The sequence below is a fragment of the Equus caballus genome, chromosome 1 (genome assembly GCF_041296265.1).
Source record: "Equus caballus isolate H_3958 breed thoroughbred chromosome 1, TB-T2T, whole genome shotgun sequence".
Taxonomy (NCBI): domain Eukaryota; kingdom Metazoa; phylum Chordata; class Mammalia; order Perissodactyla; family Equidae; genus Equus; species Equus caballus.
In genome coordinates, this window is record NC_091684.1 from 126,678,484 (window position 1) to 126,701,152 (window position 22,669).

General features: G+C 46.1%; 1 protein-coding gene across 2 annotated transcripts in view; it reads right to left on the minus strand.

Annotated features, from left to right (window-relative positions):
• Positions 1-22,669, minus strand: part of LOC138917134 (cytoplasmic FMR1-interacting protein 1-like) — an 87,785-nt gene that overhangs the window by 46,853 nt on the left and 18,263 nt on the right. For both annotated transcript variants that reach the window (XM_070231936.1, XM_070231938.1), the window contains exons 2-11: positions 14,322-14,444; positions 14,159-14,248; positions 12,857-12,934; positions 12,518-12,619; positions 11,422-11,603; positions 8,314-8,410; positions 8,077-8,205; positions 6,989-7,093; positions 4,703-4,794; positions 2,184-2,301 (exon numbers count right to left, since the gene is read on the minus strand). In XM_070231936.1, coding sequence (XP_070088037.1) covers positions 2,184-2,301; positions 4,703-4,794; positions 6,989-7,093; positions 8,077-8,205; positions 8,314-8,410; positions 11,422-11,603; positions 12,518-12,619; positions 12,857-12,934; positions 14,159-14,248; positions 14,322-14,438 — 1,110 coding nt within the window. In that variant the 5' untranslated portion in view covers positions 14,439-14,444. The remainder of the gene's footprint in view (positions 1-2,183; positions 2,302-4,702; positions 4,795-6,988; positions 7,094-8,076; positions 8,206-8,313; positions 8,411-11,421; positions 11,604-12,517; positions 12,620-12,856; positions 12,935-14,158; positions 14,249-14,321; positions 14,445-22,669) is intronic.

The window sequence follows — 22,669 nt, forward strand, 5'->3', positions numbered from 1 at the left end:
GACACATCTCCGAGGAGACACATCAACAAACTGCAGTGTCTGGAACTTAATTTGGATCCTGAGGCAAACAAATTTGGAAAAATAGTGTGTGTGTATGTATATACATACACTTGTATACACAGTGGAATATTATTCAACCATAAAAAAGAAGGAAATCCTGGGCCAGCCCAGTGGCACAGCGGTTTAGTTTGCACGTTCTGTTTCAGCGGCGTGGGGTTTACAGGTTTGGATCCCGGGTGCGGACCTACGCACCACTTGGCAAGCCATGCTGTGGCAGGCGTCCCACATATAAAGTAGAGGAAGATGGGCATGGATATAGCTCAGGGCCAATCTTCCTCAGCAAAAAGAGGAAGACTGGTGGCAGATGTTAGCTCAGGACTAATCTTCCTCAAACGAAAAAAGAAGGCAATCCTCCCATTTGTAACAACGTGGATGAACCCTGAGGGTACTGGGCTAAGTGAAATAAGTCAGACAGAGAAAGACGAATACTGTACAGTCTCACTAATACGTGGAATCTAAAAAGTTTGGTAGTTTTAGCTCTTACAATTAGTTTTATGATCAATTTTGAGTTGCATTTTTTGTATGGTATGAGGAAAGGGTCCAACTTCATTCTTTTCTACGTGGATTCCCAGTTTCCCCAGCATTATTTGTTCCCCACTGAGTATACCCTCATCAAAAATCAACTGACTCTACAACCCTGGGTTCATTGCATCATTATTCACAATAGCCAAGACACGAAACAACCAAAGTTGCTGGAGGCCTAGTGCTTAAGTTCAGTGCTCTCCACTTCAGTGGCCCAGGTTTGGTTCCTGGGCTTGGACCTATATTTTTCTGTTAGTCACCATGCTGTGCTGACAGCCCACATACTAAAAATTAGAGGAAGATTGGCATGGATGTTAGCTCAGGGCGAATCTTCCTCAGCAAATAAATAAACAAACAAACTGAGTAAAGCATTCAAAGGTCGATCTCTTTCTTCTTGTTAAAATCATCATCTTATCCTGAAGGTACTACACTCAACAGCAAAAGGAAGATGACAGGAACCATGCATGCTGTTAGATGCTCTTATTTGGAGTAAAAATCAGCTCTACGTGTTGTTTGAGAGCTTCCCATGAACTCGGTTTACAACTACATCATGAAGTCTCAAGGGGCTGCTCCCCATCTCTACCCTAAGGGCTGTGCTGGCCGCTGGAGAAGGGGTGAAGTAAAGCCTCCTCACTAGGGAGTCGGCCACCTACCAGGGGTCTGCTGGAGGCAGCACATGCCCTAAGACATCTGGGCTGTCTTTCAGTCATTCTAGTTGTATGACGACTAGCGTTTGGTGGGTGGGGGCAGGGGTGCTCATCATCCTGCAATGGGTGGGGCCAACGCACAGAGCTGTTCCCCACAAATGTTAATGGTCCTCCTGAGAACCCTGAGGTACCACAGTCTCACAAACCAGACCTGTGTCTGTGGCCCCAAGTCCCCGGGTTCTTCTTGACTATTTGCAGAACCCATACCACTGACCACTGCTTTGACCTTGCTGCCTTGTCTGCTAAGATATGAGAAGTGCCATTCCCAATGCTCCTCCACACTCACACACCCCTCCAGCACACCCCACACACTGGCAGGGCTAGCTTGGAGTCACACTTGACAGGTGGGGATAACGTGATCAGCCCAAACAAGGACACAGGAAACCCAGCTGCAAAGCCGAAAGGAATTAACAAGGCCTGAAGCCGAGGAGATAGCGCTTCCTCCTACACCCAACTCCAGGCCCTCCCCTGGGCGCCAGGACGTCCTCCCACCGACCCAGCAGCTCCTACACGCCTCTGCCTTCAGGACTTCCTGCCTCTAGGCACGAAACGGCCACAAGCCATAATCACTCCTTTCCTGAGGCCCTACCCTCTCTCTTCTAGCAGCTTGGAAACAAGACTAGACTAGGAAACAGACTTAATTCAGGGTCTTTCCTCAGTCCTTTCTTTTGGGACCTCTATTACATTTTTCTGAAAAAAGATCTACAGGTGAACAGATAAAAACGATGCTCACTGCACTGCCATCCATTATAACGAGTGCTTTTTAAGTATTCGTACTCAACCATGCTTCTCAAAGCAATTAACGTCAGTTTTCGGTTGCAGAGAACACAGATGACATTCTAGGGCCATCTGTCCTCAGGTGTCAGTGCGGGCGGGCGCAGAAGGCCCACTCACCTCACTGTTGCTATAGCGTGCCAGCTCTGAGATGAAGCGCATGTGGTCCTCCCGGATCTGGATCATCTGCTCACAGATGTTGTACTGCGGGCTGCTACTGGAAGATGTGCACGTCCATCTGCAGTGAAGGGGAAACGTGTGTCACCTGAGGGCACTTGCACAAGGCTTATGCAGCACAACGCTGGGTGCCCAAGGACACATGCATAGCGTGGGAGAGGAGCTGGAGGCTAGGAAACAATATGGAATTCTCAGCAAGGAAACAGAGCTGGCCCAGCCCCCTCTCCCTGTGTCAGGGTCACTGCCCTACCTTCTCATATCTGTGTTTTGGAAAAGGAATTGTAATTTCTCTATAATCAATAAACCATTTTCTAAAACGCTGAGAGATGCTGCTGGATTTAGGACAATGCATCACCCTTGCGAGGACCTCTTGACGTATTATTGCAGAGTTGGCAGGAACTATTTCTTTATTACTCACATGGGAAAATATAAGCTATAGTATAGAAACAAATCAGCCAAAGACTCAGGAGCAAAAGTTATCCTTACGGGGAGAGTTGAAAACTGACATCATCTGGAAGTTAGACACTGTCACCATAACTACCTATGTGCACAACATATGTGCACACCATTTCAGCAGCAAACAGACACAATTTAGTGGGAAAGAAGTTTATTAAGAACTGAAACTGCTGGTGCTCTTGGGCAGAAAGCATGGATCTTAGGACTTAGACGGCTGCCCCCTCACATGTAGCACCAGTACTCTGTGTTTTTAACAAGCTGGTCTCCTTTTCGTGAAGGGATGGAATACAAGTTACCACTTTTTGAGACGGTCAGTGCACTGTCTCAAGTAGTACCTCTTTCTCTTTGATTCCACTACAGGATGATGGGATGATTATGTTGGCATTATCCCAGGCAGCTCCTCAAGTCTGCAATGAGCGTGCAAGGCACAGGCTCTGCACTGGGATCCATTCTCAATACACTTGCCTCCCCTGCAGACCCCCAACAGCATATCCACCTCAGGCAAGGCACTGGAGCCCAGAGCCTGATTGCTGGCATTGGCGCACTCTGCATCTGCCCTTTCTGGGGCCAGATGCTGGTGTGGGGCCCTTGGGCCAGGCTCCCAAAGCTGATTGCTATATGCTCAGGCACCTCCCAAGGAAGCTGTGAAACATGGGCATTATTACCAATTAAATGCTATAAACTTAGAATAAATCATATTAAAAACAGACAATAAGTGCACAAACTCATGGTTTCCTGATTCTCTTACTGACTTTCCATTACTTATGATCTAGAGCTAATCCCTATCTGTTAGGGCAGAAGCATTGTGTAATGAATGTCACGCTGTCAGCCTGAACTCAGTCACAGCCAGACATTCACACCATGGACATCAGCTCATGTTCCAAATCAGAGTTTGAGGTGGTACTGAAGCAGAAAGAAGTTTCAGCTTAATGAACTTAACATAGAGGAGAGTGAGAAGCCATCTAAGAGTGGATCACATAGCAGATTTAATGGCAAATATATTTGGAAATAAACTAGCACAGAGGTTGGCAAACTACAGCACAGGTCAAATGCGGTCAGCTATTGTATGGGTCTAGGGCCATAAAATGGTTTTTACATTTTTAAAAACTTGCTTAATAAGACAAAAAAGAAAAGAAAAAACAAACGAGAATATGAGACAGAGACCACATGTGGCCCCTGAAGCCTAACGTGTTTACTATTTGGCCTTTAAAGAAAAAGACTGCCAGCCTCAGAGTGAACAGATTGAGATGCAACTGGTTTTTCAAAATCATGGTTGAACTTCGGCCAGTCTGGCTATGGGTGCATGCATTTGACAAAAGTCAGCAAAAGCATCCTATGGGACTCACCTGCCTATGTGGAATCTACAATAATACCTTAACTGTGAGCTACAGATCCTATATGGCAGGGTTGGCCACCTTTCTCTAGATAAGACCAGAAAGTAAATACTCTAGGATTTGTGGGCTACACTGTCTCTGTCACATCTGTCACATAGTCACATTGTCTTATTTTAAAAACAACCCTTTTAAAATGTAAAGATCGTTCTCAGCAACAAAGACTTTCCAAAAACAGGCCTGGGCTGGATTTGGTCCACAGGTTACAGTCTTGTACCCTCTGTAAGATACACGCAAACATCCCACCCACAAACAGGGCTGCTTGTTAAGAAGTGACCAGCAGACCACAAGGCCCAGAGAATTTGTTAACAAGTCTACATTTCAACCAGCACTATCCAAAAGAATTCTCTGGGATGATGGAAAAGTTCTGTATCTGTGCTCACCAATACAGTAGCCACAAACTATTAAATATTTGAATGGCTAGTTCACTAAGAAAATAAATTGCATTTTTTAATGAATTTAAAGGTAAACAGCCACACGTGGCAAGGGCTACCACATTAGGCATTCAGTTCCAGAGAGTTGAGAATGGCAAAGGTGTTATCTCAGATAAATGACTAGAGTTATTAAACGACAGTGAGGCCACAGCAGAATGCTCTAATGGGCAGCTCGTCCTACCGAGATTTATTTTCCTCATAGTGCGTGCTGGTCTTGATGTATCTTGCCAGTTCTATTTGCATGTCCCCAAACAGTGGAACCACCTGGAGCTGCTGTATTCAAAGAACAAAAAAAACAGGGTCATTATGTATGTTTAGTCACCAAATACATAAACACAAGAAGAACGAGTAATAGTAATAATTACTATGCATTGAACGCTATTTCTGCAAATCATTTACTGCAAAAAAGTTGTAAATAACTTCTACATGCACTTTCGGAACAAAATACAAATTAAGAACCAACATTCATAAAACCAATTCAAATATTAAAATTAACCTACCTTTTGCTAGATCTATAGTTACAAAAAAATCAACTGCATTTCTATATGCAAGCAACAATTAGAAAATGAGGGGCCGGCCTGGTGGCACAGCGGTTAAGTGCGCACGTTCTGCTTCGGAGGCCCGGGTTTCACCAGTTCAGATCCCGGGTGCGGACACGGCACCGCTTGGAATGCCATGCTGTGGTAGGCGTCCCACATATAAAGTAAGGAAGATGGGCATAGATGTTAGCTCAGGGCCAGTCTTCCTCAGCAAAAAGAGGAGGATTGGCAGCAGTTAGCTCAGGGCTAATCTTCCACAACAAAAAAAAAAAAAGAAAGAAAGAAAATTTAAAGAGGAACAACTTCCAATAGCATCAAAAAAGTATGTATGAATACATGAACAAAATATGTACAAGACTTCTAAGCAAAAATACCACCAAAAATTCTAGAGAAAATTTAAAATTCTAAGTGAATGAAGAAATATATCAGGTTCATGTATTGGAAGACTTGGTATTTTTTAAATGTCCGTTCTCACTAAATTGATCTATAGATTCAATGGAATTCCAAACAATATTCCAAGAGGAAAACCAGGCTATCAGTAGTGTGTGTCTGTGTGCTTGTGAAAATCAGCAAGCCAATGCTAAGATGTAGGTTGAAAGGTGAAGGGATGATACTCAAGGCAATCTTAACATAACTTGAAGACTTCTTGATATGCAGACCTATTCCTTTGGAAAACTAAGACAGTATGGCCCTGGAGCACAGACGGAAACCAGTGGAGAAAGACAGAGAAGCTAAGACAGTCACACACATGCAGACACCTGCTTTATGACCCAAGTAACACGGCAGGGCAATGGGAGAAAAGATAATCTTTGCAATAAATGGACAGGGTCAATTGGATATGTATAATGGGGAGGAAAAAATCCAAGAATGTCAATCTGCTACCTCACAGCATGCACAGAGGGAAGTTTCAAGGGGATTACAGATCTAGATGGAAAAGGAAACGGTGACACTTCTAGGAGGTAACACAGAAGAAAATTCTCATGAGCCTGCTGTATACAAAGATTTCCTAAAAGTGGACATTAAAGATCGATATATTGGACTACATTAAATATTGAACAGAAGTTTACCAAATGACACCTTTAAGAAAGTGAAAAGGAGAGCCACATAGGGGAGAAGGCATGTATTTTAGAACACATGTATCCAACAAAGGACATGGACCCAGAATACACAGACTACAAATCAACAGGGAAAAAAGAAGTAGAGACTTGAAGTGACACTTCACCAGAGAGAACACACAAAAGGCTAACAGCATGAAAAGTCACCAAGGAAACAGCGACTAAACTGCAGGACATGCTACTGAGGAAATCATAAGGATGGACATACCCTTCAGGATGCCCCTTCCCCTCAAAAAGTGACAGTGCCAAGTGTTGCCAAGGATGTGGAACAATGGGAATGCTCGTTCATTGTTGGAAGGAACACAAATCTGCACAACCATGTGGGAGAATCGTCAGGCTGGATTTACTACCAGGACCCGCAACCACCACCACCCACCTGGTATATTCCAACAGAAACGAGCACAGACGTGCACTAAATCAGAGCAGCCAAAACCCAGAAACAATCTCACGTCCATCACAACAAAATGGATAAATAAACTGCAGTCTAATCACAAGAATTGCTCCACCACAATAAAAACCTAAGGACTGGAGCTGCAGGCTCCCACAGGGATGACTCTAACAAACAGAGTGAGTGAAAGTGGCCAGATGCACGAGAGAGAACATGGCTTGATTCCCTTTCTACAAGGTTCAAACCCAGGCAACACTGGTGCACAGCAGGAGGGAGAGAAGCCGCCTCTGTAGACAGGAGTGTGAGCGCTGCCAGTCAGCATGCCCCAATTTCCTGATATGTGTCATGGTTATAGGGGTTCATCTCCCAAATTTCAAGTGGTATACATTTCAATAAAAACATTTATCTAAAAAAACGCAACTTACCTTGAAGTACTTGTCAATCTTGGATAAGTTTATCCTTTTCTTGGCATCTAGTTTATAGATGTTGCTGACACTCCCATCCATCAAGTACAGACCAAACCCCATGACCTGAAAATCACATAAAACTCAGACCTGCAAGTTTAATTGCCTCTAAGCACTTATACTGCTACAGTTTATTTTGAAATGACAATTCACTCCTTTCAAAAAGCGTTTTTAAAAGCTCCTTGGAAATAAATAGCTATCCCTTCTTGAGAAGCTATTCTTTTACATGCGTCATCTCTTGCAGCTATTTCAGCGTCATCCCCAGGCACACACATCAGCTCCACCTCTCATCAAGCACAATGCAGTACAAAATACGGATTTCCATGAGCACCCATAGCCAGGGGCCCCTGCACCAGACAGCACCGACAGAACATTTCAGCCGTCACAGTGCTATCCAGTGGGCTCTCCAGTGTGATGAGGTCTTGGGGTTGGGCCCGCTCTTGCAGGGAGGGCTTTGGGCAGCCGGACATGCAGCACAGGGTCTCCAGGGCTTCCCTCCACAAAGGTGTAGGGCAGAGCAAAGGGAATGGCAGAACCACCTTCTCCTGGCCCCACGAGGAATGTCACTGAAAACCTCCTCATCTTGAAATAGAATAATAACGAACAATATGGTAAATGGCTGTTTCTTGAACAACAAGTCTACTTTAATCATGGTGACACAGTATATTTAATTCCTCGGAATCACATCCTTGATAGGTGGAATAAGGTATAACCTGTACTACAGAAGCTTAATGCTGGGAGAAACCCTGGACCCAGGACCTCCTCACCCACAAGCACCTTTTCTGGGGGTGGGCATATGATCCACCTGGCTCCGGGGTCAAGCCCAGGACATACTCACAGGAATGTGTCAAGAGCCTGTAGTGCAACTATAGGCTGTGTGCAGGGCAGAGGATGCTACACATACACACACACATACAAACACATACACAAACGGCAAGCGTCAGAATAAGAAAAGGCATGCAAAAGGATCTTAGACAAAGCACAGCCTATTAATGACAGCAAGGCCATCCCTCCCTCCAGAGTACAATGGGCAGTCACCCCACACGTACTTTGAGAAGCATGTGTTTTTCACTGGGTGTCAAGTACATCCTGTTCTCATAGTAATCCACACACAGATTCACGATGTCAGCGAGGAGCTCTTCATAGCCAGAAATCACTTCGAGCTGTTGCTGCAGAGACTGACACACACAGCAGGAGATCTGTGCCATGGTCTGCTCCTGGCCCCGGGTCCCCCGCCCCCCAGCCATGCACCCTGCCAGCCAGAGTGGGGAGAGCGTGAGCCTTACTTGTGTGATCTTGTTGTGGTTGGCCAGGAACATGGACAGATTCTGAGATTCCTGGATGGACTGTGGGTCCGCCATTTTCCGCAAAAACTGAGCAGCCCTTTGAAAGCAAAAAACAGAGTTAATCAACCAACATGCTTAATGATGAAAAAAGAAAAAAGCCTAGGAATTCAGGATTATTTTACTCTGCCTACAGTTATCTGTAGAAATGTGGGTCTTAACTTCAGCCTCCTCTAGCTTCTCCATCTTTAACTCCAGGGCAGTCTTTTGCCGACCTGGACAGCTCATGACCCAGATGTCCAGAGCTGACAAACTTCCTCAGAGACGTGGCAGCACCACCCACAGGCCTTTCTGAAGGGCCCCTGCACACTGGCCTCTGTCCTGGGATCCCTGTCCCCGGGTCTGAGAAAGGCCACCCCCTCTTCTGTGACTTCTAGAGCCCGGTGACGAGGATGGCAAGCACCATTCATGCTCTCTGCTGGGAACCCTCTGGGCCACCACGCCTCCACAAGTTAGGGACCATACACAGTTTTGATGCCAAAGGTCTGAGACAGAATCCTGGTCCCTCCACTAACCCACAGCTCCATCTTGGACAAACCTCCTGAACTCTGCTGAGCCTCATTCATCACATCAGTAACTAACAACAGCCGCCCATCTGACCGCCCACAGAACTGACATGAGAACAGAGATGGAAAGGCGCACAGAAGGACCTGTAGACTGAGGTCTGATCGTGCTGTGAGGCACGTACTGAGTCTCTGAGTTCGTCAGAGCAGTGTCAAGGTGAACGTGAGGATTCGGCACATAGCCTGCCCACATAAGGACATGTCTATGCAACCTAGAAACTTGGGGTTTTTACTGATAGAAGACTGATAACCTACTCCAATAGTCACTTCTTCCCTGCTTTCTTAGGAATAAACTCCCAATTTTCATGCGGCACCAATGTGCCTCATCTCCACATGACCGATGGCTGAGCCATGAGACATAATGAAAAGTCTTGCAAGGCACTGGAAAGTTTTTATAAAGGAGAGTGTGGGCCCTTCTATTCTTCTTCCTCCTTGTTGACTGGAATGCAGAAATGACAGCTGGAGCTTAAGCAACCATCTTGAAACATGAGACAACACATGAAGACAGCAGAGCAGCAGGACAGCTGGAGTCCTGGGTCCTGAACACTGTGGAACCCCCTCATCAGCTGCAGATCACCCAGCTCAGGACTTTTCAGGTGAGAAAGAAAGAATCGGAAATCTTGTTTAAGGCACTGTTATTTCTCTAAGTTTTTAAGAATTATATACAGTTAAACTAACATTAACTAATACAGTCACATTCCTTTTCAAAGTGTTCACTTTATTGATCTGAGTGGCTGCTGAAACTAAGGAAGGGATCAAAGATGCTGTTTTCTTTTTCTCAAGCCTCACGATAACCATATAGGTTATCTTGGCATTTACACTCAGAAGAGGATGTACTGGTAGCTACCAGCTGGGTGCAAATAAAAATTGTGTTGGAGTGGGGGTGTGTAAAGACTGGGGAGGAGTAGGGGTTACTGTCTGGGAAGGGGAACCAACAGGGGGTCCCAAACAGAGGTCACAGGACGAGGCCGCTGGAAAGGATGAAGGGGTAGCCCAGGCCCTCTCAGTGCTCAGGGGAGCCTCAGGTGGTAAAGACCCCTGTGGTTCCTGGAGGGGGTGCCTGGGGCCCCCACAGCCTTCCACAGAGCAGCCCCATCTTTAAACTATTTTACAGACTGGGCTTTGGAATAAAAGTGCTGCTGCCGAGAAAAAAGAAAATCTTTTTGAAATGAAAAACCACTGATGCTGTCCACCATCCCCATCTCCCCGATAAAGTCAGAAAGGCTAAGAAAGCTGCTCAGAATCATAGCAAGAGATTTGTTCAGCCAGGAGCAGACGCTGCTCTCCTAGGCTGGGCTGGTTTCACCCTCCACCTCTCAGAAGACCCCATGCTCTGCAGAGAGTCACACACACTTGGAGTCTCACAAACACTGTCATCAGATGGGGACAACTGCAGAGTTTCCCACCCAAGAGGGGTAACAGGCCAACTCCAAAGATTTCCTGGTTTTGAAGATCCAGGCTTCTGCCCAGAGCTGATCCTAGGTGATGAATGGAATGCCTGTACTTACTCACTTGAATAAAGCTTAAAATGCTAGGGACCTAGCTCAACTCCCACTGCCGCCTTATCCTCAAATCTAGGTTTGGCACTGTATCCCAAGTCGATTTTATTTTAAAGACGCAACAGTTGTATGATTTTTAGATGCAACCTAACTACAGTGTATTCAGATGCAAAGTAAACTCTTCAAATTTAATTTCATAGCCAAGATTCCTTGTCTAACGGAAGAAACAGATGTCAGCATCTCCTTCAAGCCAATCATGCCTTCAACAGTACTGAGCATATTTTCTAAGAAAGTTGATCGGAAGACAGCTGACTCTGCTCTGACCAACGGCCTTCCTTCTGCCTGCCACCAACTGCCCCTTCATGGTTTTTCAGAAGTGCACTGCTGTGCCATGCCCAGCTTTTCCAGTTCTCTTCTCCAGAAGTTCTTCACGTTCAAAAAGAAAACCACCCTGGAGGAGAGCTGGTCCAGGACCTGGAAGCTCCAGCTCTGCCCACTGCTGTGACGGACATCCTACCAGTGAGTGATGAGCAGAGGGGGCGCCCTCAGGCCACAGAACCCACCTGCCCCCTTGTCAAGATGCTCACCAGGCCAAGGCCCTGCAGCGACCCCAGCACTCTGAGAGCAGGGACTGGTCGTTGCGCTTCTGTCTTCCCAAGGGTGCTGAGCACCCAGAGGTCCTCAACAAACACTTGGGGATGACGAGGATGCTCAGATCCCACTCTAACTTCATGAAACCATAATATACACATGTCTATGAGGACACAGCGCTGCACTACAGCGCAAACAATCTGCTGGCTACCCCCACCTCCTAAGGGTGTGTATTCAAACAGTTCGAAGACTGCTGAGCAACCACTACCAACCCATAGCGCTTATTTCAGAACACATGGGATGTGCACCAACTATGTGCAGGACAGCCAACTGATGAGGCACCATCCCACCTCCCCAGCACTATCCACGTGGCCCAAAGGCACAAGGCCAAAGCTCACCTCTTGTATGCTGAGTGGTCGTTCTTCACACTGCACTTCATGTTCTTCAGCTCATCCAGCACAGCAAACATGTTGATGAACTTGCCCAGTGTGATCAGGTAGGCCTCAGACACAAAGTCCTTCCTCCTCTCCGTGTGGCACAGGCGCCTCACCTCCCCACAGAAACGCTCAATGGCATTTCTCTGCACAAACGAAGGAAGGCAGAAAAGCCACTGTCAATGATAGGCTGAGTCCACGCTCAGCTTCAAGCACAGAGTCTGGATTCACTGTTACTTGTTGATAAAATATACACCCAAATGAGTGGATGTTTGCAGCTCAGGTCAAAAGACATGTTTCTATAAAGTAATTCCCACACACCAATGACAACCACGATTTATTTTGTACTTTTCTACTTTACCAACTACTTCCCTAAAGTAAAAGAATTTTGTTGATTATTCAGCAGTCACTGAGCAAAATGCTCCAGCAGAATGTTTATAAAGAGATGTTTTAACTTTCAGAGGTGAAAAAAGTGAGGGGGAGTTTTCTTCTGGACGATATTTAAGATAAAACAAAAATTCATCTGCTAACAAGTTCTATCTTCTCCCTTTGCTAAAGGAGTCTGTAAGAAAAATTTTCTCACATGTCCAAAGCACATCTTTAAAAAGCCAGCAAGTCTCCTCCCTCTGGCCACTTTGCCTACCCAAAACGCCAGAGGAGCCAAGGCCAAGGTAGGGACCACTGGGGTGGACAGTCAGGGCGAGGACCACCACAGCAAAGGTCAGGGTGAGGATGAGAGAAAGAAACACCTGAGAAACCAGGTGAATCCCAAGTAGGACTGGCAGAAGGACAACAGTGCTCGGAAGGATAGAAAGCAGCCTTCGTGGAGGAAATGTGAATTCACTCAGAGAGAAGAAAAGTGAAATGCAAGAGAAGTATCTATTCTGAAAGAGCCAGTGAGGTTTTAGACCATCAACACCTTAGTTCCCTTTTATCTCAGAGGCTGTGTGGTTGTTTTAATTTACATGTGCTTTGTTCTTGGGTCCACAGTGATAGATGAGATAGCACTAGCATCCCTACCCCTCTGCATTAAACCTTGAGGATTACAGCGCTGTTTTACCTGGAAGTACATAAAATTCATCAGTTTTGTGACCTCAGGCTCGAGGACCTCCACAGTTTTCTCATAAATTTCCACTCTGTTAGGCTGCTCATTACATTTCACCTGGGGAAAAGCAAGGTAAAGAGGCTTCAACCCAGCTAGGAGTGAGAGGACAAGGCCGCTGTTAGAGCTGGGGTCCCAGGTGACCAGTGGATATGGGGGTGTGGTATGGGTGGGGCAGGGCTGGAAGGGATAGAGGTGTGGTGTGTTTCAGATGAAGACATGGTCTGTGGGATGAGGGAGGGGCTGGGCTGGGCTGGGCAGGCAGGAGTAGGGTGTGGCCAGCAACGTTGGGGGCACCTGTGGGATGGCCCGAGAGCAGCTCCTCCAGGTGTACAGCATGACAGCATACTCTTGGCCTTCCTCCAGCATCTCATTCTGCAGGGGACATAGGGCAAATCAAAGGCACGCAGGGGAACAATCATAAACAAGAAGATGCCAAATTGCTAAAATCTAGACGCATAAACTACCCTGACTCTCCCTGAAGGAACAGACAAGCACAGGACATGCATGCCAACAGAGCTGCCGAGAAGCTAGTGATGCCACAGTGCAGTGGTGTGGCCACAATGATGGCCCAAAACACCCCTAGGTTTCTGCAGGCTGGAGAGGGGTGTCAGCGACCGGCAGGCACCTTTGCACGGGGCCGCACAGGGCATCCACCACAGCTGCTACACTGCAGCTCCACTCAACCCTAAACCACCCACTGGCAATGCATACCTGAAGGTGGGGACACGGGGGAGGGCCCAATGCATTGTGAATGTGCACGGGGTCCTCACAGGCTCTCCACCAGGCCACACAGAGTCTCCTGGCTCCTAAGGAAGACTGAGGGAGCTCTGCTGTTCCCAGTGTGGGCAGGAAAAGCTAGAAGTGTTTCTGCAGTACTTAAAATCCAGAGAATCCTTGGGAAGAGGACTACCGTCATTTTAAAACTACCTTAGTGTCTACTCTTCTTCCACATTATTTCCTTTGATAAAAACAATAAAAAGTGCAGAGATGTTCTTGAAAATGTCAGCTACAGTTTGATGGTTTTACAATGCCTTAAAATATTTCTCAACCTTTCACCCAGTAACTTCTCTTCTACAAATCTAGCCAAAGAGAATAATGATGTATTTAGAAAAGTGTTCATCACAGCACTTTTTATTATAAGAAAAAAGGGAAACTAAGTAAACATGCAAAAATAGTTAAATTGTGGGCATTTACAATATGTACCAGCCATTAATTACTTTAGCACATTTTCATGACGTGAAAATGTTCCCGAAATCATTAAAATACACAATTATAATAACACCGCAATTGACTTATGCAGTCTAAATCACATAAGTACCTGGCATGACAAGTAAAGGTATACAAGTAGGAGAGAGAACGGATTCCCTCAAAATACTGAGAAAGGTTCTCTCTGGGCCATAGGTGCTAAATTTTCAGAGAGCATGCATTGTTTTTATAATAAGAAAAACACAGGTTTTTCTAAAAGCATAAGGCATTTCATTCAGTTTCCTCTCATTTTCCTCACTATGTATCCCATCAGAATACCAAAAACACATACATTTGCCATTCAGAGTTGCTATTCCCACAAGGAAAACAAAGATGTGCGGATGGAATTACCATGCTAGAATGGACAGTCGCCTGTTCGATGTATCTTGCAATGCCAGTGACAAATGCATTTCTGTCTTCAAAGTTAGTGTTGAAATTTGGCTGAAAGGAAGAGAAAAACCATCATGCGGGGGTCGGCATGGCAGGCAGTGCACCCGCGGCGCCCAGCACACACCTGGTATAGCAGTGAGGATGGTGGGGGCTCAATACAGGGCTGCTGGTCAGGCAGAGGCAGCTCTTCTAGGAGATCCACGTTGGACAGCGCATCCTCCAGTGTCACCTGGGCCGCCATCCTGGCCTAGAACAAAACACAAAGCTACCTGTGCTGTGAGGAAGGGCAGGGGCACCTGACAATCCTTCTGGGATGGGGAAATCAGGCCCCCACTTGCCTGACTCCTCTCCTGAGGGCACTGGGGTGGCTGAGATGGTCACAGTCAGTCCCTGGGGTCTAGCAGCTCTCCCAGGGCTCGCTGGCAGGGGAGTCACAATGTTGCCTCTTGCCGCCTCCAGGAGTGTCATGGTGCAGGATACATGGGCCACCACATGTGCAGTCGCTTCATGCCACCCTTCCCACCTCGGGGCCACCGCTGTCCCTAAAGGGCTCTCTAGGAGGGTGTGACAACCCCTTCATGGGCTGGAGGAGGGAACATCCCCTCCAACACCACATCCGCCCCAAGGAGGCCGGCACAACCTCCAAGGGGGCTTCCCTGCACACGGATGTTTCCCAGGCAGTACCTCCAAGCAGGGTTACATGTTAGGAATGGAGATGGCAATGGCTAGAGCCCTCCCTCCAGAAGTACAGGGGCAGCCTGCAGTGACTACTAAGGTGACGGCTAGGGGCCAAGGTGAAACAGGGAGGGGGCCGTTAGCAGAAGACTGAAAGCAGAACTCTGAGGCTCATGTACAGAAGCATAGAAACGGAGCAGATCTCATCTAAATACAAATCTGTGCCGGCTCTGGGGAAAAGGAGTAGGCATACTCCAGCGTGCCTCCTGCTGAATGCTGCTCCAACTCTGGATGGGACACAGAGAGTAGCTCTAATCCTAGATAAGACACATCAAGCAACTCCGACCCTGGACAAGACATGAGAGGCTGCTCTGACCCCAGACAGGACATGCAGCGCAGCCCCAACCACAGACAAGACACATGGGGCACCCACGTTGTTCCGAGAAGGAAAGAACACCAGTCAGGATGGAGAAGAACACTGAATGGAAGAAGCAGTCAATCACTCCTCCCAGAACTGCGCTCCAGACTAGGCATGGGTGTGGAAGTGCACAGAGCATCAGGTTACCAAAGCCCTGGTATGCTGGCTAGGGAACCACAAAGGGAACCCCAGGGCACTGGAAAGCCCCAGGGGCAGTGTGGAGAGGAAGAAGCTCCCAAGAGCAAGCCCACAAAGTTGCTCATGAGTGTCAGGCCCCCTCCCAAGCTGTAGGTGATGGATCTGATCCTCTCATACCGTCCCTTGAGCCCACAGCCAGATCCCAGACTGCACGGGTAGCACACAGAGGACAGATCGAAATGGCACTGCAGAGGCTCTGAGAACAGAATTGATACTGAATCACAAACCAAACAAGGCAGGTTGGAACTGCAGCCTAAAATCGAACCATGTTGTTTGCCTGCTAAAATGAAAAATCAGCATTCACCTAGGATTTAAATAAGACCCATGGTCCTAGATCATAATATCCAAAACATTCAGCTGCAATGCAAACTACTCAGCACACAAAGAACCAAGAATGTCCTGACTCCTACGGGAAAAGATAAACAACAGATACCAACACTGAAATAACACAGATGTTACAATCATGTACCAGACTTCAAAGCAACTACTATAAAAATGTTCTAACAAACAATAACACTCCCAAACAGAAAGAAAAGATTGAAATCAGGCCAAAAAAAAAAAAGATATCTTTTTACAGGCATGCACTGCACCATGACATTTCAGTTAGCCATGGACCACATATATGACCATGGTCCCATAAGATTATTTTCAAATTACAAAATACCATACTAAAATTTTAAAAACTCCCTACATGAGCTCAAGAGCAGAGGAAAGATTCAGTGAACTTAAACAGAACAACTGAAATTATCTAATCTGAACAACAGAGAGAACAAAGACTGAAAAAAACGAAGAGCCTCAGGGACTTCTGGGACAAGAGAAATGATCTAACATTTGTGTCAGAATGCAAGACGGACAGCAGAAAGTGGGTAGTGCTGAAAAATAGTTGAAAACAATGACTGAGAACTTCCCAAATTTTGCAGAAGACTTTTGTCCACAGATCCAAGAAGCTCAATGAAAGCCAAACAGGGTGTATCTGAAGAAATCCAAGACTGGTATACACTAAAGACAAAGGAAAAATATCTTGAAAACAGCCAGAGAAGAATAGCTCATTACCTGAAGAAGAGCAATTTGAATGCCTGTGGATTTCTCCTTGGAAACCAGGGACCCTGGGGAAGTGGAATGATACTTGTTAAGTCTGAAAGAAAAGAAGTGTCAACCCAGAATCCTACCTCAATCGAAAATATCCTTTAGGGATGAACATGAAATAAGGACATTCTCAGATAAAGAAAAACTAAGAGAACTCATAGACAGAAGACTAATGAAGCTCTTCAGATATAAGTGAAATGCTACCAGGAGGTCACTGGGGACATGAAGAATGAAACAAAAGTGACAGAAAGGTAAATACTACAGAACAGATGATTTCCTCCACAGCTCTTTAAAAGATGTTTGGGGAGAGTGACATCAGCATCATGATGGAGTGAGCTCCTCCCTTAGACTCTCCCCGCTAAGATACAATAAAAAGAACATTCATAAACCAACACAGGACATTCACACAACACAACAGACGTCTAAGAGACCCACAGAGCCATACCTCTGAAGGTGGAGGTGCTGGACCCCCAGAAGGAAGCGGAAGGAGGTAAGGGGATCTCCTCTCCTTCCCCAGCAGCGATCTAGGGTGTAGGACTGCATGCAACTCTGCAAGGAGAGGGGAGGGGTAGCTCTCCAAGGGAACACCTTTGCTCTCCAAGCTGCCTCCCAACTATGGGAAAGCCCCACACAGGGGAGGCCAAGCAATTGTCAGGGTGTCTTCATCAAGCCAGCACCTGAGGAGGGCAGACAGCGAGGGAAAAGTGAGAACATCCTTGTGATCACGCAGGTGAAAGGAAGCACACCTTCCCCACCTGGAGCACCAGCTTGGTGGGGCAGAGCAAGGGACCCCCACCAGAGTGCATGCCCATACCTTTGTAAAGTAGCAGTGGCCAGTGGGCAATCACAAACATGCCCCATCAGCGTTTCCAAAGGACAGGCATACATGCCAGGATAGCAGCAGGCTCAGAATACACAGCTCCTGCTTGCCCCCGGTGGCAGCAGATAGAATCTGTGACCAGATACTTCCACTATGCAAAGGCACAAGTCCACCCCATCAAACAGCATGAAAATGTATATTAATACTCCAGACCAGAAGGAAAATGACAAGCACCCAGAAACCAATCCCAAAGGCACAGAAATTTACAATCTAAATGACAGAGAATTCAAAACAGCTACCATAAAAACTTCAATGAGGGGCCAGCCTGGTGGTGTGATGCAGAAGTTAAGTTCACAGGTTCCGCTTCGGCGGCCTGGGGTTTGCTGGGTCGGATCTTGGTTGCGGACCTATGCGCCGCTTGTCAAGCCATGCTGTGGCAGGCGTCCCACATATAAAAAGTAGAGGAAGATGGGCATGGATGTTAGCTCAGGGCCATTCTTCCTCAGCAAGGAGGAGGATTGGTGGCAGATGTTAGCTCAGGGTTAATCTTCCTCAAAAAAAAAGAAAAACTCAATGAGTTACAAGAAAATTTGGAAAGGTAGCTCAATGAAATCAGGAAGAAAATTAATGAACAGAGGGAATTCTTCACAAAAGAGATTGAAACTATAAAGAAAAAACAATCAGAAATGGTGGAGATGAAAAACACTAAAAACACTATGAATGAAATAAAGAAAAATCTGGAGTCCTTAAATAACAGAACTGCTATTATGGAGGACAGAATTAGCAGCTTGGAGGACAGAAATATAGAAATGCTTCAGATGGCGGAGAGAGACTGAGAACAAAAAGAAATGAAGAAATTCTCCGAGAAATATCCAGCTCAACTAGGAAACGCAACATGAGGATAACAGGTATTCCAGAGTGCAAAGAGAGGGAAAAAGGAGCAGAAAGCTTGTTCAAAGAATTAATGACTGAAAAATTCCTAAACCTGGGGAAGGAGCTGGAATTACAAGTAAAAGAAGCTAATAGAACTCCTAATTATATCCATGTAAGAAGACCTTCTCCAAGGCATATATTAGTAAAACTGGCAAAAGTCAGGGGCTGGCCCCGTGGCCAAGTGGTTAAGTTCGCGCGCTCCGCTGCAGGTGGCCCAGTGTTTCATTAGTTCGAGTCCTGGGCGCGGACATGGCACTGCTCATCAGACCACGCTGAGGCAGCGTCCCACATGCCACAACTAGAAGAACCCACAACGAGGAATACACAACTATGTACCGGGGGGCTTTGGGGAGAAAAAGGAAAAAATAAAATCTTTAAAAAAAAAAAAAAAAAACTGGCAAAAGTCAATGACAGAAAAAATATTAAGGGCAGCAAGGCAGAAGAAAATAAAATACAACGGAACTCTTATCAGGATTTCAGGGGATTTCCCAGGAGAAAACTTACAGGACAGGAGAGAGTAGAATGATATATTCAACATTCTGAAAAACAAAAACTTTCAGCCAAGAATACTCTAGCCAGTGAAATTATCCATCAGATATGATGGAGAATTAAAAAACTTCCAGATAAACCAAAGCTGAGGGAGTGCATCACCACAAGGCTCCCCACTCCACAAACAAGAAATGATCTAGAAGTCCCTTATACCTGGATAAAAAAGCGTTTACAAATATTTGAGCAAGGAGATAACCCGGCAGACAAAATCAGAAAATTGCAGCTCTCTGTCAGGACAGGTTAGCAAACACTTAATTGTAAAAATAAAGATAAAGGGAAGGAAAATAACAAAAATAAATATAATCTCGTCACATACTGACAACACTAAAAGGAGTAAGTTGTAACAATAATAACTTAGAAGAGGAAAAGAAAAGGGATGGGACTTGCTCTGACTAAGAAAATACGAGCCTGTCAGAAAATGGACTATCTCATCTATGAGATTTTTTATACAAACCTCACAGTAACCACTAAACAATCAAAACAGACACAAATGATAAATAAACAGAAACCTATCACAGAGAACTACCAAACTAAATTGGCAGTGTGAAATAAATGAGATGAGAAATAACAGAAATCAGATTAACCAGAGAACAAGTGATATAATGGCAGCAGTAAGCCCTCATAAATCGATAATCACTCTAAATGCAAATGGATTGAATTCTCCAATAAAAACAAAGAGAGTGGCCAGACAGATTAAAAAACAAGACGCAACAATATGCTGCTTCTACGAAACACATTTCAGCTCTAAAGGCAAACACAGGTTCAGAGTGAAGGGATTGAAGATGATACTCCAAGCTAATGGCAAACAAAAGAAAGCAGGTGTTGCCATACTTGTATCAGACAAAGTAAACTTCAAGATAAAACAGGGAATAAGAGACAAAGAGGGACAGTATATAATGATCAAAGGGACACTGCACCAGAAAGACAGAACACTTATAAATATCTATACACCCAACACAGAAGCACCAAAGTACATAAAGCAACTACTAACAAACCTAAAAGGAGATTTAAACAGCAACATAATAACAGTAGGGGACCTTAACACCACACTTTCATCAATGGATAGATCATCCAGACAGAAAGGCAACAAGGAAACAGTGGATTTAAATAACAGTGGACTTAATAGGTATATTTAGAACACTCTATCCAAAAATAGCAGAATATACATGTTTCTCAAGTGCACATGCAACATTCTCAAACATAGACCATATGTTGGGAAACAAGGCAAGCCTCAACAAATTTAAGGTTGAAATCATATCAAGCATCTTTTCCAACCACAATGCTATGAAACTAGAAATCAACTACAAGAAAAAAGCCGGAAAAGTGACAAATATGTGGAGACTAAACAACATGCTACTGAACAACCACTGGATCCCTGAGAAATTAAAGAGGAAATCCAAAAATATCTGGAGACAAATGAAAATGAAAAGAGATCATCCCAACTCATATGGGATGCAGCAAAGACAGGGTCCCTAGGCCCTTGCGCTGACCGGCTGTTAAAAACCACCATGTGCTGAGGTGTTTCTGATCATGAAACAATACGTGCTCAATGCAGAAAAAGCAGACTGCTGGAGACAAAACGAAGGCCTGCAGAGAAGGTACTGCTAGCACCAGCACTTCTGGTCTTCAGAGGGAACCAACGGCAAACAATGTGCTCTCCTCGGTTATGTCATCGAACAGCACAAAGCCAGCCTTTTCTTCCCTGACTGAACTTCTATCGGCAGCAGTTCCCAACCGTCAAGGTTTTTTCCAAGTCCTTACAGCTTGTCAAGTTATAAAACTGCCATTTTAACAAACCATCAACTAATTTATCTTGTAAATTTAAGAGTTTTTAAAATAAAGATTTCAAAGCACACACTGAATGTACTTTGCTGCTCTTCCAGCAACTGTCCAAGTGTCCCTGAGTCAATCATGGGGATCTCCTTGGTTCAGGGGACAGCTGTGAAAGTGTGAGTACATTTTCAACACTAGTGGGTGAGAGCCAGCCTGTGGTCTGAGTTGGGCAGCACTTCGCATCACAGTGTGTTCCGTATTTACCCTGCTTAGTCCTCCACTCAGCCTGTGTCCAGGGTGGGCACTGTGCTGAGTGCTCAGCGGGGGTCCCTACACATGGCCCTGGACTGTAGATGATGTGCCCATGAGAGCATGCTGGATAGGAGGGGAGCGGGCTGTGCTGTGACACACCAAACACTCTCAGCCTGGTGAGTCCTCCTCCCAGGCCCTTCATCTCCTGCCCTTGGGTGAGACGCTCCCAGGACGCAGAAGGCCTCTTCTGACTCAGCCCGGAACAGACACACTTGTCTTGGACCCAGAAGCCAGGCTTAGCTCCTTGCAGGGTGGAGTCTCCAAAATCCTGCTGGTGTATCTCCGTAAGGGGTCTCTTAAAAACAGAGACTCCCCTTTCACACTGTGACAGGGACCACCACACAGGAATGCACGAATCCTGCTCTGCACAGGGCCAGAAGCCTGGACAATGCTGCCAGTGCAGCTCTGGAGCACAGCAAGCCACAGGCATCCCTTCCTTTCATTCCTTACTCGGACTTGAAGTCTGTGAGTGACTGCAGCTGGGGACCAAGGACGGTGCCACATGCACCTCAGGTGGGCATCAGTTGCCTGCAAGTTGGGTTAAGGGACCCCAAGGGGGGTCAGGCACTCTGGTAGGCAGGAGGCCAGGGTTCCCAGCTTCACAGCCTCACAGCCGCCTACTAGAAGAGCAGTGCCCACTCAGCATGCTGGAGGCCCATGGCTGCTGAGTTCCTTTCTCCCTCACATGGCAATGTCTGCCCTTCAGCTTCAGATTCACCCTGACATCTTCTCAACAAGGCCTCTTCAAGGCTGCCTGCAAGGTAGGGTCCTCACACTCTGACATACGAACAGAGCAAGGCTCAGAGGACCCAAGGCCACAGTGGGGACAGAGCCACTGACCCCAGCAATGAGCACTGTGCCCACTCGGATCAAGGCCAGAGGCAAACAGAAAGGTCAATAAAGTGACTTTCACAAGTGTGAGTGCAGGTATTAGGAAGCTGGCCTAGGCCTGAGGGGCAGGAGAGAGGCAGTGAGAGGCAGAGACCCAGACAGAGCCACCCACGGCAGGTAGGCAGTGTGAGGACAGGGGACAGGGCCACAGTGAGCACCCAAGGGAAAAGGTAAGGCGATTTCTGTAAAACATGATAGTCACCACATGCTTGAAACAAAGAACAGTGAATAATACAACTCTTTTTTTTAAATAAATATGATTTGATTGTTTTCCCTGTTTCTGGGCAGCAGGAAGGTGTGGGGGAAGGGAAAAAAGGGAAGCCTCCTCTGTTTGCTGGTAGTTCAGTTAACAGGTAGTAATAGACAATGGGTCCTTGTATAACTCAACAGTCTTAAAAAAAGAAAAAGGAACACTTAGGCTGCAAACAAGTTAAAGCAGTGAGACTGATTTTCAACCTGGTAGGATAGATGGTGCCAAGAGATTAAAAGGGAAAGAGAAAAAAAGTGTGCGTGTGTGATTGAGTGTGAGTGTGTATGAGTGTGTGTGACTGAATGTGTGTCAGAGTATGTGAGTGTGAGTGTCTCCAATAAGCCAGTACCCCTGGGAGAATACAGGCTCCCCGTCAGGATAGCCACTGCAGAGATAAGACAGAATACGGGAGCAAGACCAGACAGGTGCCTTCAGAGATGGGCACTGCAGGTGAGGAACAAGGACAGGTGCTGGGCACTGGCAAGGAGGGGCGCCCTCAGAGGCCCAAAGTCCAGACGGCCCTGCCAAGGCCCCCTGAGAACACAACGTGGAGGCATCCACACCTGA